Genomic DNA, 16683 nt, shown 5'->3' with positions numbered 1-16683 from the left:
GAAGGGGGATACGTAGTCAGTTGTACAACTGAATGCATTCAACTGAAATGTGTCTTCCGCATTTAATCGACATCCACGTCCTCAGGCACGAGGAACAGTGGGCTAACTACCTTGCTCAGGGGCAGAACGACAGATTTTTACCTTGTTAGCTCAGGGATTCGATCCAACAACCTTTTGGTTACTGGCCCAAAGCTTCATAGTCCTATAAGGTGTGGCCTACCGCATGTACAGTATAGTCGTACTGCATGTATCTATAATGTGTGTACACTGGTAAACGTGTGTTTAATAAAGCATTTTGTGACAAATGCTGATGTAAAAAGGTATTTATAAAATTAATTTAATTGAGTGTCCTATAGGGTGTGTCCTACTGGACATGTAGTCATGTGGGTTGTGGACAATGTGATCGATCCCTTTACTGTCTCTGTCTGTGTCCATGTTCTGTTCCTTTCTTTCTTTCTTCCTTTCTTTTTTCTTTCTCTCTACTCCTGTAGGGTGATTCCAAGCCAGCAGAATCTGAAGATATTTTTGGTGTCTTAGATTGTTCTAGCAATTCTGACATGGAAACATTGGGAGGAAGGATATTTGAAATGCTTTTTACATTTGTATCACAAACCATTATTATTATTATTATTTTTAATCATGATGAAAGTGGCCATTTTTAGACCTATACATACCTCCTGTAAGACCCTATGATCTGTGAACCGTACATGATACAGACAACATATTGGTGCCATTATACTCCTTATAGTGTGCTCTAAAATATGTAGTGTCTTGATCCTGAAATACAATTTTTCACATTAATTTATTCAACATTAAACATATTAATATTATTATCTCAAAACGACCCTTTTTGATTTAGTTCATTTGAAGACATATTGTTTGGAACAATATACTCTACAAGTACATCACATTTCCAGTGGGCTCTCTGCTAATTCTGAAGGTATGATACGTTATATGAGCACCACCAACACAGTGAATGGGAAAATGGATTCAAAGGACACTCCCTCCCTGCCGCTGACTTTCTGAATGTGAAATCCTAAAGGAGTGCTGTGATTGGTTAATGACCTATAATCAGTGGTGCAAAGTATTTAAGTACAAATACTTTAAAGGACTACTTAAGTAGTTTTTTGGGGTATCTGTACTTTACTTTACTATTTATATTTTTGACAACTTTATACTTTTACTTTACTACATTCCTAAAGAAAATTCTGTGCTTTTTACTCTATGCATTTTCCGTGACACCCAAAATACTTGTTACATTTTGAATGCTTAGCAGGACAGAAAATGGCCCAATTTGCACACTTATCAAGGGAACATCCATGGCCATCCCTACTGCCTCTGATCTGACTGACTCACTAAACACAAATGCTTTGTTTTTAAATTATGTCTGAATGTTTGAGTGTGACCCTGGCTATCTGTAAATAACTTTAAAAAACTAGAAAATTGTGCCGTCTGGTTTGTTTATTATAAGGAATTTTAAATGATTTGTACTTTTACTTTTACTTTTGATACTTAAGTATATTTAAAACCAAATACTTTTAGACTTTTACTCAAGTTGTATTTTACTGGGTGACTTTCACTTTTACTTGAGTCATTTTCTATTATTATTAAGGTATCTTTACTTTAACTCAAGTATGAGAATGTATGACTTTTTCCACCACTGCCTATAATGTTAATTTCTCTGTATAAAATGGGTCATATCAATTAAAATAGCAGAGAGCCCACTCTGGAAATGTGATGTTTTTGAAGAGTATATTGTTATAAGCAAAATCAAAATCATTAATATTCATATTTTTTATGTTAAATATAAGAATGTGAAAATGTATATTTCAGAATCTATACACTCCATATTTGAGAGATCACCATAGGGAGTATAATGACACCAAGATGTTTTCTGTACCATGTATAGTGCAAGGATCATAGGATCACAGGAGTCATGTATGGGTCTATAAGGGCCTAAAATGGCCACTTCTATCATGGTTGTCTAGAAAATGGTTTGTGATACAAATGTAAAAAGCATGTCAAACATACTTCCTCCCAATGAAGTTTCTATGTGAGAATTGACAGAACAATCTGAGATATCAAACACGTGTCCATGTTCTGTCACCCTTCCTCTATTTCACACATTTTATCTCTCTTCCCCCACTCTCTCTTTTCTCTCTGTCTGTCTCCCTCTACCCCTGTACCCAATAATCCTGTACTATCTCTTACCAATAGGCCTGTGTGTTGTCCTTTGACCAATCTCTATTCCACAACTAGCAGGGCTACAGGCATCTGGCTTTAAGAATGATTGTGACCTGGTATTAATGTGATATAAGAGTTATTACAGTCTCATCTGGCCTAAGTCATGTTGGTTAATGTCGTGAAATAATAGTTTATGTTTTCCACAGACAGAGTCTGAGTCCTGGCTGCCACACCTCCTTCCCCTCAGGAGACTCTGATCTGAAGCCAGTTCATTAATGAAAACTTCACATTATACTGTGATCTCAGTGTGCCAACATATTGCTGGAACACAGCTTTACTGTATATCACACATGAGATACTGTATATCACACATGAGATGAGTTCTGGTCTGTCACAGTGTCATGGTGCTCTAGGCTCTGTTTGGGTGTAGGTGGGTTTGTGTGTACATGATGAATGGGTTGTGTGCGTGTTTGTGTGTGTGTGTGTGTGTGTGTGTGTGTGTGTGTGTGTGCGTGTGTGTGTGTGTGTGTGTGTGTTTGTGCGTATGTATGTCAGTACTAAAGGGCTGGGCGCTGCCTCAGTAACCCAATCCAGCCCAGCTGCAGACTACACCCTACACTCAGAACCAGTCTCAGCCTCTCTCATTCCCCCAGGGTTATGTCTATGTGTGTGTGTGAGTGGGTGGGTGAGTGTGTAGGAGTGTGTGTGTATTATTGAGGGTGTGTGTGTGTGTGAGAGAGAGATGATCCCCCACTGTATGTGTGTTTACACCTTTCAAATGCAAACACAGATTAAACAACACACACAAATGCACACACACACACAGCTCAGAGCCAGACCAGATGACTTTGTGGCCTTGCCCGAAATCTGTCTTGCCTACTACTTACGAAAACGACATACAGTGTATTAATCGTCCTGCATACTATTTAGAACGTACTGTTTAGTAAAAAAACAAATTCAGTAAGAAACGAATAACAGCACACTAGGCTCATCCTACTGAGAATGTGACATCTAATGCACAGTTATGTTGTTTCCTGCCATTCGTTCATTTTGCTACATTCCGTCCCGTTCTTTGATTATCAGTTGTTGTCAAACACACATGGGTCTGAAAAGACAGTTCTCTTCCTCAATAGTGTGCAGAGAATTCTACTATATGAGAGGCTGAAATTAGTATGACATCATTGCATTTAAATCATACTCAATTTAAAAATAATTACATCCTATAAACATTCTATTTTCGCATTCCCAAAATGGATAATATTTCGAGCGCAAGTACAGGTATTTGGAGATGGCCTTACACCCAGCTCAGAGCCAGACCAGGTCTACATGTAGAGACAGGAGCAGCAGTATATGTTCTAGATCAGTGGTTCCGTAGAATGTTCTAGATCAGTGGTTCTCTGCTGTGAGCCACCTGGATTCTACTGTGACCCTCCAGATACTCAAAACAACTGGTACATCTGAAATGGCAGCCTATTCCCCATAGTGACCTATAATTTTGTCCATTGGGTTCTGTGTGGCCAAAAGTAGTGCATTTATTCCACAGGGTCAGCTGAAACAGGGAAAACAACAACAGGGTCCCTCCACGCCACCACACAATAGAAATACCTGAGAACACAATGTTCTAACTAACTGGAACATATCACCTGTCAACCACCTCACATTGTACTGAGTACCTGCTGTTACCAGAGAGGGCAAGGTTACCCACGCATACAGGCATGCAGGCACGCACACACACACACACACACACACACACACACACACACACACACACACCCGCACACACACACACACACACACACACACACACACACACACACACACACACACACCCGCACACACACACACACACACACACACGCACACACACACACACACACACACCCGCACACACACACACACACACACACACACACACACACACACACACACACACACACACACACACACACACACACACACACACACACCCGCACACACACACACACACACACACACGCACACACACACACACACCCGCACACACACACACACACACACACACACACACACACACACACACACACACACACTTACTCATTAACCATCACTCAAAGCGTAGTGTACTGTACAGTATAGATTCCCTGACATTATAAGCGTCCCAGTGTTTTAAAATGTTTCAGGTTTTTAGCATTATGCCCGGGCTGCACTGCGTGTGTGAAATGGTGCCCATGTTTTGTATTCTCTTTAGGTTCCTATGGGAATGATAAGATTAATCATTCCTGTACAGTACATAACATAATATTACATTACATTACAGTATATGTTACAGTATGTACAGTATGTTGCTGAATGTCGGAGTTGGAGCTGCCCATGTTGTGATTTTCTCTTTTCTGTAGTAAAACTTTCCTTGAGTTGCAGTTTGCCCTGTTTTTATTATAGCACTATGTGTAAGGGAGTTTAAGTGTGTGTTTGTGTGGGGTATACCTGCCTCATCTATCGTTCCAATTGATGAGGCCCAGGCCTCGCGCTGTAGTGTTATGGAACTCCCAAATATGAACATTATGTTCTCTCCCCTCCCTTCTGTTCCAAACTTCCTGTTAACACACTCATGTAATACAGGGGAAGCTGTCTTTATTAAAGACACACACTCACGCGCACGCACACACACACACACACACACACACACACACACACACACACACACACACACATAACATGCGTCTCTGGCATGTCATATATACACTCACATGGGACTAGGGGAAAGGCATTGGCCCTGCGTCAGTCTCAGGATAGGGTCTCGCTCATGTACATGAGTCATACAGCTTTAGAACATGTCTAATATCACATGAGAACAGCAACACGTATCATTTTTATGTGGTTCCCCCCCACACACGTATGTACAGTATGTTTAAGGTACAGTAGTCTAAAGTCCCTGTCTTTCATTTCCTGACGAAACTCTCACATACAGGACAGTACACATATAAGATGACAAGCCAGTCTGTCTGCCTTTGTCATTGTTGATGTTGGATTGTGTTTGACTATTGATTCTGTTCTCTAGAACAGGGAAGGGCAACTCCAGTCTCTGAGGGCTGCAGAGTGTTCAGGCTTTTGTTCCAACCCAGCTTGAACACCTTCAACTGATCAGCTATTCAGTGTCGACCAGTTGAATCAGGAGGTGGATCAGAAGCAGGGCTTGAACAAAAGTCTGCATACACTGTGTCCCTCCTGGACCAGCTGGCCATGCCTGGTTTAGAGAAGTAAGAGGGTTGACGTGAGAAGGTTGTCTGCTGTTTCGCTGTTACACTCTCTGGCACATTGCTGCACCTTACAGACAATAGGGGAATGTCACAGCCCCCTCTGACTGCAGCACACACACGCTCATTAGAGTACACCTGTCATATTTATCTGTGATGTCATAAAATGTGATGGGGTACACTGCTGCTGGCTAAATGAAAAGTCTGTTCCTCTCTCCAGAAGACCCTGCTACTGAACCAGAAGCGAAGGAACCAGAGGCAGAAGCAGCAGAACCCGAGGCCCCTGCAGAAGAAGTAGCTGCCGAGGAGGCCCTGGTAGCTGAGGAGGCCCCTGCAGAAGAAGTAGCTGCCGAGGAGGCCCTGGTACCTGAGGAGGCTCCGGCAGAAGAAGAAGCTCCGGCAGAAGAGGAAGAGGAAAAGGCTCCGACAGTTGAGGATGCTCTGGCAGAAGAAGACGCTCTTGCAGAAGAGGCTCCAGCCACAGAGGAAGAGGAGGCTCCGGCCACAGAGGAAGAGGACGCAGAAGTAGTAGACGAACCAGCAGTAAAATCAGAGGCAGCCCCTGAAGCTGAGGCTGAACCAGGTGAGCCAGACACACACACAAACACACACACACATGCACACACAGCAGGTCAAACACCCCATACGCCTACAGTACATTCATGATCTTTGCATATAAGTGTATAGGACCAGTTTCAATTCATTTAGCTGTATAGCTTTGGGTTTGAGTTCTTGGATCCGTTTGTCCTTACTTTTTTGAAAACTGAATTGGAGGGGATGGAGTTACAGGTGAAGTGGGTGGGGAGGGTCAAGTACAATTTAGTTGGCCATCTGAGGAATCTGATCGACACAGAGTCAACAGCCAGCCACAGTAACATATTCTGACATTCTAGCCGATGAACTTCTCGTAGGACACTGTACAAGTTCTATTCTAGACAGACAGAAGACACAGAAGAATTTTCGAATGTGTGTTGGAAGGCCAGAGAAAGTGCTCTGAAAGCAGTCTTAAACTGTAAATCCAAACACTTTAACACTGTGATTCTGCCAGTGTGTAGACCTCAAGGCACTATTCTGTAACGCAGTGGTTCCCCAACTTTGTATAGTCCCATACCCCTTCAAACATTCAACCTCCAGCTGTGTACCCCCTCCAGCACCAGGGTCAGCACACTCTCAAATGTTGTTTTTTGCCATCATTGTAAGCCTGCCACACACATATACACACTGTACGATACATTTATTAAACATAAGAATGAGTGTGAGTTTTTTTCCGGCTCGTAGGAAGTGACAAAGAGCTCTTACAAAGAGCTCCAGGGCACAAATAATAATATAATAATAATCAATAATTTTGCTCTTTATTTAGCCATTTGCTCTGTATTTAGAACCTTATGTGTTCATCAAAAAATTGTGAATAACTCACCACAGGTTAATGGGAAGGGTGTGCTTGAAAGGAAGCACATAACTCTGCAATGTTGGGTTGTATTGGAGAGAGTCTCAGTTTAAATCATTTTCCACACGCAGTCTGTGCCTGTATTTACTTTTCAAGCTAGTGAGGGCCGAGAATCCACTCTCACATAGGTACGTGGTTGCAAAGGGCATCAGTGGCTTAACAGAGTGATTTGCCAAGGCAAGAAACTCTGAGCGCAGCCCTATCTAGAAATCTGGCAGTGGCTTCTGATTAAATAACATTATCACAGAACCGCTTGTTGCAATTTCGATGAGGTTCTCTTGTTCAGATATCAGTAAGTGGACTGGAGGCAGGGCATGAAAGGGATAACGAACCCAGTGGTTTGTGTCTTCCGTTTCGGGATTGTACTTGCGTAATTGTGCACCTAGCTCACTCAGGTGGTTCGCTATATCACATTTGACATTGTCCGTAAGCTTGAGTTCATTTGCACGCAAAATACCATACGTTGATTGAAAGACCTGTGTGTTGTCCTTGTTAATGCAGACAGAAAAGAGGTCCAACTTTTTAATCATAGCCTCAATTTTGTCTCGCACATTGACTATAGTTACGGAGAGTTCCTGTAATCCTAGAATCAGATTATTCAGGCGAGAAAAAACATCATCCAGATAGGCCAGTCGTGTGAGAAACTCGTCATCATGCAAGCGGTCAGACAAGTGAAAATGATGGTCAATAAAGAAAAAAGCCTTACATCGTCGCTGCCCAAATCATAATGTAGAAAATACACGAGAGTTCAGGGGCCTTGCTTTAACCATTTTCACTGTATTGTCCAAAATATCTTTCAAGCTGTCAGGCATTCCATTGGCAGCAAGAGCTTCTTGTTGGATGCTGCAGTGTACCCAAGTGGTGTCGGGAGCAACTGCTTACATGCGCGTTACCACTACACTATGTCTCCCTGTCATGGCTTTTGCGCCATCAGTACAGATATCAACACATCTTAAACACCAAAGTCCATTTGATGTAACAAAGCTGTCCAGTACTTTAAACATATCCTCTCATGTTGTCCTGGTTTCCAGTGGTTTGCAGAAGAGGATGTCTTCCTTAATTGACCCTCCATAAACGTAACGGACAAATACCAGCAGCTGTGCCAGGCCCGCCACGTCTGTTGACTCATCCACCAGTAACATAGAATTCACTGTCTTGTATGCGAAGCAGTAATTGTTTCAAAACATCTCCTGCCATGTCACTGATGCATTGTTAAACAGTGTTGTTTGATGAAGGCGTTGTCTGTATAGTTTTTGTTGGCCTTTTCCCCCAGCATTGTCCCAGCCATATCCGTGGCAGCAGGAAGATTTAAGTCCTTCACAGTAGCATGGGGCTCACCTGTCCTAGCCACTTGGTAGCTCACCATATAAGACGCTTCTAGTCCCTTGTTAATGGTATCTGTTGCATTTATACATGTCTTACTACTTTTATTTATTTATAAAAAAAACAAAAAAATCTGAATCACATTTTTATTTGGCGTACCCCCCGACGGCATTGCGTGTACCCCCGTACCCCAGTTTGGGAATACATGCTCTGACGGATTAAATTCAAATGAATCGGTACTGGGTGTACCCCTAACAACACACCCCTCCCTCTCTCTCCACCCTGACCTCAGACTAGATGTAACATAGTAAAAGTAAATCTGTGAAGCTTAAATTAGTCTGATATGTTATGTTTGTTATGGTTACATAAGACAGAAGGTTACTTAAGCCAAAAAATTGAAAGGAGGGAGGTTGGTCAGGGAGGATGGGTGGGCGTTTAACGTAAATGTCTTGCAACCCAAAGGTTGGGTGTTCGAGTAACATCACAGACAACTTTAGCATTTTAGCTAATTTGCAACTATTTACAAATATTTTACTGCTTTGCCACTACTTAGCATGTTAGCTACCCTTCCCCTAACCCTAACCATAACCTTAACCCTAACCTTAACCCCAGTTCCTAACCTTTACCCCTAATCTTAACCAGACACCTAGCCACCTAGCTAACGTTAGCTACAACAAATTGTAATTTGTAACATATCAGACGAAATGGATGATAATCTATAGCGGCTGTGTAGTAGCGAGTGATAGATGAAGGTAAAACACAACATCAACACATTCACAGTCCTTATCCCTTAACCCTCACCTCTCACCTGACCATATTTACAGTTAGACATTGACATCTGGGCCCAAAAAAACACAAAACTTTTGAAATGGAAAAACTGAAATATAGCTTTCTTTGACAAGTTCAGGTAGTACCTGCTCCTTTTTAAAGAGTTTTCCCCCATTTGCTCCAACTGAACAAACAACTCTGGCCTCTCAGACAGTCATAAATCAGCCTGAAGGTGCTGCTCATATTTCTTTGTGTTTATGTCTGTTTCTATGTGTCTGTTTTTTTCTGCAGATGAACTAGATCTGTCTGAAGCTGTTGAACCAGGTAAAAATGGTTTATTTACTTTGGTAAATCGGACTGTCAGTAACAAACATTTCCGCTTTCCCCCCTACATTTACAAGACTGCAGTTTTCTGGTGAACCAGTAATGTTAGTTTACTATAGAAGTAGAGACACAGTTCGACTGTGTTTGAGAAGCTCTGATGTCAGACTTTAGTGAGCAGGTTTTTATTTATTTCAAGTCTACCTCACCTGCCACTGCTGCTCTTACAGCTAGGCCTACAACCCTGGAGTCACAGATACCACATGTCTATACAGTGTGCAATGCTACTTTAGTCCTGTAGTCCTTTATTCACCTCTCCTCCCTCTTCCCTGACAACACCTGTCTCACCTCTCCTCCCTCTTCCCTGACAACACCTGTCTCACCTCTCCTCCCTCTTCCCTGACAACACCTGTCTCACCTCCCCTCCCTCTTCCCTGACAACACCTGTCTCACCTCTTCTCCCTCTTCCCTGACAACATCTGTCTCACCTCTCCTCCCTCTTCCCTGACAACACCTGTCTCACCTCCCCTCCCTCTTCCCTGACAACACCTGTCTCACCTCTCCTCCCTCTTCCCTGACAACACCTGTCTCACCTCTCCCCCCTCTTCCCTGACAACACCTGTCTCACCTCCCCTCCCTCTTCCCTGACAACACCTGTCTCACCTCTCCTCCCTCTTCCCTGACAACACCTGTCTCACCTCTCCTCCCTCTTCCCTGACAACACCTGTCTCACCTCTTCTCCCTCTTCCCTGACAACACCTGTCTCACCTCTCCTCCCTCTTCCCTGACAACACCTGTCTCACCTCCCCTCCCTCTTCCCTGACAACACCTGTCTCACCTCCCTTCCCTCATCCCTGACAACACCTGTCTCACCTCCCCTCCCTCTTCCCTGACAACACCTGTCTCACCTCCCCTCCCTCTTCCCTGACAACACCTGTCTCACCTCCCCTCCCTCTTCCCTGACAACACCTGTCTCACCTCTCCTCCCTCTTCCCTGACAACACCTGTCTCACCTCCCCTCTCTCTTCCCCGACAACACCTGTCTCACCTCTCCTCCCTCTTCCCTGACAACACCTGTCTCACCTCTCCTCCATGTCCCTGACAACACCTGTCTCACCTCCCCTCCCTCTTCCCTGACAACACCTGTCTCACCTCTCCTCCCGTTCCCCTGACAAAACCTGTCTCACCTCCCCTCCCTCTTCTCTGACAACACCTGTCTCACCTCTCCTCCCTCTTCCCTGACAACATCTGTCTCACCTCTCCTCCCTTTCCCCTGACAACACCTGTCTCACCTCTCCTCCCTCTTCCCTGACAACACCTGTCTCCACTCCCTTCCCTCTTCCCTGACAACACCTGTCTCACCTCTCCTCCCTCTTCCCCGACAACACCTGTCTCACCTCTCCTCCATGTCCCTGACAACACCTGTCTCACCTCTCCTCCCTCTTCCCTGACAACACCTGTCTCACCTCTCCTCCCTCGTCCCTGACAACACCTGTCTCCACTCCCCTCCCTCTTCCCTGACAACACCTGTCTCACCTCTCCTCCCTCTTCCCCGACAACACCTGTCTCACCTCTCCTCCATGTCCCTGACAACACCTGTCTCACCTCTCCTCAATCCTTCCTTTTACAGAGGTGGAGCCTGAAACACCAGCAGAGAGCGAGCCCACGGAGGAGAAGACAGGTGAGAGTCTCAACGGCCTGTGTGACTAAGCACGTGTTTTTATGTGTGTGTGTGTGTTTCAGGGGGAAGGGCTAGTTTGGCTTTACACGCCACACTAAAGTTGACACCACATCGTTGATAAATGAAAACTCATTGTTTTAATGAACTGAAACAGGGGGAGATTTGGATCTGGAGGACGCTATAGCTGAGAATGAGGAAGACACACCCGCGGGAGGGAAGAGGCGCAGCGGGGGCTCAGTTGGTTAGTATCTTATACTGCTGCTGCTAGGGGCTACAACACATGTGGTATGGAACTGGGCAAGAAGAGTTGGCTCCAGCACAGTATAGAACCAGACAAATGTCTGTTAACTGAAACTGACACTTGATATAATAATGGGAACATTTCTACATCATTACACTGTGTCCGATTGATTACATTCTGATATACAGTTAGATATGGAGTCTCTATGGATGAGTCAGAAAACAGCTTCCACAATATATTAACTGCTCAGGGCTCATTGTGGTCTATGACCAATAAAGTGACTAATATAGACTAATGAGTCACATGCAGGAGGTTTATCATGCTCCAACATGCATGAGAACCAGAGACAGAGAGGCCTTCAGGTGCTGCAGCTTACAGACATTTCCAGTCATTAATGACTCACATTCACTATGATCCATATGCAAATATACACTTGGTTAAGTACAGTACGTGTGTGTGAGTGTTTGCATGTAGATTTGTCCTTTCCAACCGGTTAGAGCAGAAACTCTATAGCAGTAAATACCTTCAGGGCATCAACTAGATTACCGACTGAGTTTGAATAATGCCTCCCCCTTCTCTTTTTCCAGCCCATGCAGCAGAAGCAGAAGGTAAAGGCCTTGCTTCCCCTAATGATATATTATGTCAATAATCGGGGGGTGTACGTGTGTGTTTTATTTGTGTGTGTGTTATGTGAATAATTGTCTGTTTCTTTGATTTTATTTCTTCTAATCAGGCACAGCTGAAAATCAAGGTGAGTCCTGCTCCCTCACTCTCTGTCTCTCTCTCCAATGTGTGTGTTCTGGATGTTTCCATACTATAGTTTGGTTTCCATACTGTGGAATAGTTTCTAGTTTCCATACTGTGGAATAGTTTCTAGTTTCCATACTGTGGAATAGTTTCTAGTTTCTATACTGTAGAATAGTTTCTAGTTTCCATACTGTGGAATAGTTTCTAGTTTCCATACTGTGGAATAGTTTCTAGTATCCATATTATAGAATAGGTCCTAGTTTCCATACTGTGGAATAGTTTCTAGTGTCCATACTGTGGAATAGTTTCTAGTTTCCAAACTGTAGAATAGTTTCTAGTTTCCATACTGTGGAATAGTTTCTAGTTTCCATACTGTGGAATAGTTTCTAGTATCCATATTGTAGAATAGGTCCTAGTGTCCATACTGTGGAATAGTTTATAGTTTCCATACTGTGGAATAGTTTATAGTTTCCATAATGTGGAATATTTTCTAGTTTCCATACTGTAGAATAGTTTCTAGTTTCCATACTGTGGAATAGTTTCTAGTATCCATATTGTAGAATAGTTTCTAGTTTCCATACTGTGGAATAGTTTCTAGTTTCCATACTGTAGAATAGTTTCTAGTTTCCATATTGTAGAATAGTTTCTAGTTTCCATACTGTGGAATAGTTTCTAGTTTCCATACTGTAGAATAGTTTCTAGTTTCCATACTGTAGAATAGTTTCTAGTATCCATACTGTAGAATAGTTTCCAGTTTTCATACTGTAGAATAGTTTCTAGTTTCCATACTGTGGAATAGTTTGGTTTCCATACTGTAGAATAGTTTGGTTTCCATACTGTAGAATAGTTTCTAGTTTCCATACTGTGGAATAGTTTCTAGTTTCCATACTGTGGAATAGGTCCTAGTTTCCATACTGTAGAATAGTTTCTAGTTTCCATACTGTGGAATAGTTTGTTTTCCATACTGTAGAATAGTTTCTAGTTTCCATGCTGTGGAGTAGTTTATAGTATCCATATTGTAGAATAGTTTCTAGTTTCCATACTGTAGACTAGTTTCCAGTTTCCATGCTGTAGAATAGCTTCTAGTTTCCATACTGTAGAATAGTTTCTAGTTTCCATACTGTGGAATAGTTTGGTTTCCATACTGTAGAATAGTTTATAGTTTCCATACTGTAGAATAGTTTCTAGTTACCATACTGTAGAATAGTTTCTAGTTTCGATAATGTGGAATAGTTTCTAGTTTCCATACTGTAGAATAGTTTCTAGTTTCCATACTGTAGACTAGTTTCTAGTTTCTATACTGTAGACTAGTTTCCAGTTTCCATACTGTAGAATCGTTTCTAGTTTCCATACTGTAGAATAGTTTCTAGTTTCCATACTGTAGACTAGTTTCCAGTTTCCATACTGTAGAATAGTTTCTAGTTTCCATACTGTAGAATAGTTTCTAGTTTCCATACTGTAGAATAGTTTCTAGTTTCCATACTGTGGAATAGTTTCTAGTTTCCATACTGTGGAATAGTTTCTAGTTTCCATACTGTGGAATAGTTTCTTGTTGCCATACTGTAGAATATATTCTAGTTTCCATACTGTGGAATAGTTTCTAGTTTCCATACTGTGGAATAGTTTCTAGTTTCCATACTGTAGACTAGTTTCTAGTTTCCATACTGTAGAATAGTTTCTAGTTTCCATACTGTAGAATAGTTTCTAGTTCTGTCGTAACCGGCCGCGACCGGGAGGTCCGTGGGGCGACGCACAATTGGCCTAGCGTCGCCCGGGTTAGGGAGGGCTTGGTCGGTAGGGGTGTCCTTGTCTCATCGCGCACCAGCGACTCCTGTGGCGGGCTGGGCGCAGTGTACGCTAGCCAAGGTGGCCAGGTGCACGGTGTTTCCTCCGGCGCATTGGTGCGGCTGGCTTCCGGGTTGGATGTGCGCTGTGTTAAAGAAGCAGCGGCTTGGTTGGTTGTGTATCGGAGAACGCATGACTTTCAACCTTCGTCTCTCCCGAGCCCGTACGGGAGTTGTAGCGATGAGACAAGATAGTAGTTACTACACAATTGGATACTACGAAATTGGGGAGAAAAAGGGGTAAAATTCAAAAAAAAAAAAAAAAAAAAAAAAAAAAAAGAATAGTTTCTAGTTTCCATACTGTAGAATAGTTTATAGTTTCCATACTGTAGAATAGTTTATAGTTTCCATACTGTAGAATAGTTTATAGTTTCCATACTGTAGAATAGTTTATAGTTTCCATACTGTAGAATAGTTTATAGTTTCCATACTGTAGAATAGTTTATAGTTTCCATACTGTAGAATAGTTTATAGTTTCCATACTGTAGAATAGTTTATAGTTTCCATACTGTGGAATAGTTTATAGTTTCCATACTGTAGAATAGTTTATAGTTTCCATACTGTGGAATAGTTTATAGTTTCCATACTGTAGAATAGTTTATAGTTTCCATACTGTAGAATAGTTTCTAGTTTCCATACTGTAGAATAGTTTCTAGTTTCCATACTGTAGAATAGTTTCTAGTTTCCATACTGTAGAATATATTCTAGTTTCCATACTGTAGAATAGTTTCTAGTTTCCATACTGTAGAATAGTTTATAGTTTCCATACTGTAGAATAGTTTATAGTTTCCATACTGTAGAATAGTTTCTAGTTTCCATACTGTAGAATAGTTTCTAGTTTCCATACTGTAGACTAGTTTCCAGTTTCCATACTGTAGAATAGTTTCTAGTTCCCATACTGTAGAATAGTTTCTAGTTTCCATACTGTAGACTAGTTTCCAGTTTCCATACTGTAGAATAGTTTCTAGTTTCCATACTGTAGAATAGTTTCTAGTTTCCATACTGTAGAATAGTTTGGTTTCCATACTGTAGAATAGTTTCTAGTTTCCATACTGTAGAATAGTTTGGTTTCCATACTGTAGAATAGTTTCTAGTTTCCATACTGTAGAATAGTTTCTAGTTTCCATACTGTAGAATAGTTTGGTTTCCATACTGTAGAATAGTTTCTAGTTTCCATACTGTAGAATAGTTTCTAGTTTCCATACTGTAGACTAGTTTCTGATTTTCATACTGTAGAATAGTTTATAGTTTTCATACTGTAGACTAGTTTCTAGTTTCCATAATGTAGAATAGTTTCTAGTTTCCATACTGTAGACTAGTTTCCAGTTTCCATACTGTAGAATAGTTTCTAGTTTCCATACTGTGGAATAGTTTCTAGTTTCCATACTGTGGAATAGTTTCTAGTTTCCATACTGTAGAATATATTCTAGTTTCCATACTGTAGAATAGTTTCTAGTTTCCATACTGTAGACTAGTTTCCAGTTTCCATACTGTAGAATAGTTTCTAGTTTCCATACTGTAGACTAGTTTCTAGTTTCCATACTGTAGACTAGTTTCTAGTTTCCATACTGTAGACTAGTTTCTAGTTTCCATACTGTAGAATAGTTTCTAGTTTCCATACTGTAGACTAGTTTCCAGTTTCCATACTGTAGAATAGTTTCTAGTTTCCATACTGTAGACTAGTTTCTAGTTTCCATACTGTAGAATATATTCTAGTTTCCATACTGTAGAATAGTTTCTAGTTTCGATACTGTGGAATAGTTTCTAGTTTCCATACTGTAGAATAGTTTCTAGTTTCCATACTGTAGACTAGTTTCTAGTTTCTATACTGTAGACTAGTTTCCAGTTTCCATACTGTAGAATAGTTTCTAGTTTCCATACTGTAGAATAGTTTCTAGTTTCCATACTGTAGACTAGTTTCCAGTTTCCATACTGTAGAATAGTTTCTAGTTTCCATACTGTAGAATAGTTTCTAGTTTCCATACTGTAGAATAGTTTGGTTTCCATACTGTAGAATAGTTTCTAGTTTCCATACTGTAGAATAGTTTCTAGTTTCCATACTGTAGACTAGTTTCTGGTTTTCATACTGTAGAATAGTTTATAGTTTTCATACTGTAGAATAGTTTATAGTTTCCATACTGTAGACTAGTTTCTAGTTTTCATACTGTAGAATAGCTTCTAGTTTCCATACTGTGGAATAGTTTGGTTTCCATACTGTAGAATAGTTTCTAGTTTCCATACTGTGGAATAGTTTGGTTTCCATACTGTAGAATAGTTTCTAGTTTCAATAATGTAGAATAATTTATAGTTTCCATACTGTAGACTAGTTTCTAGTTTTCATACTGTAGAATAGTTTCTAGTTTCCATACTGTGGAATAGTTTGGTTTCCATACTGTGGAATAATTTCTAGTTTCCATACTGTAGAATAGTTTCTAGTTTCCATACTGCAGAATAGTTTCTAGTTTCCATACTGTAGAATAGTTTCTAATTTCCATACTGTAGAATAGTTTCTAGTTTCCATACTGTAGAATAGTTTCTAGTTTCCATACTGTAGACTAGTTTCCAGTTTCCATGCTGTAGAATAGTTTCTAGTTTCCATACTGTAGAATAGTTTCTAGTTTCCATACTGTAGAATAGTTTGTAATTTCCATACTGTAGAATAGTTTCTAATTTCCATACTGTAGAATAGTTTCTAGTTTCCATACTGTAGAATAGTTTCTAATTTCCATACTGTAGAATAGTTTCTAGTTTCAATACTGTAGAATAGTTTCTAGTTTCCATACTGTAGAATAGTTTCTAGTTTCCATACTGTAGAATAGTTTGTTTCCATACTGTAGAATAGTTTCTAGTTTCCATACTGTAGAATAGTTTCTAGTTTCCATACTGTGATATGC

General features: G+C 41.0%; 1 protein-coding gene across 2 annotated transcripts in view; it reads left to right on the top strand.

Annotated features, from left to right (window-relative positions):
* The window catches only part of LOC110520353 (uncharacterized), a 31118-nt gene that overhangs the window by 949 nt on the left and 13486 nt on the right, over positions 1-16683 (top strand). Inside the window, exons 2-7 of one of the 2 annotated variants that reach the window (XM_036974881.2) lie at positions 5638-6000; positions 9247-9279; positions 10907-10957; positions 11112-11198; positions 11786-11806; positions 11932-11949. In XM_036974881.2, coding sequence (XP_036830776.2) covers positions 5638-6000; positions 9247-9279; positions 10907-10957; positions 11112-11198; positions 11786-11806; positions 11932-11949 — 573 coding nt within the window. The remainder of the gene's footprint in view (positions 1-5637; positions 6001-9246; positions 9280-10906; positions 10958-11111; positions 11199-11785; positions 11807-11931; positions 11950-16683) is intronic. The other variant, XM_036974882.2, reaches the window with a different exon arrangement.

Source organism: Oncorhynchus mykiss, chromosome 3, assembly GCF_057628025.1.
Source record: "Oncorhynchus mykiss isolate SJ-2025 chromosome 3, ASM5762802v1, whole genome shotgun sequence".
NCBI classification, from domain to species: domain Eukaryota; kingdom Metazoa; phylum Chordata; class Actinopteri; order Salmoniformes; family Salmonidae; genus Oncorhynchus; species Oncorhynchus mykiss.
This window is presented reverse-complemented; position numbering and strand designations above follow the sequence as displayed.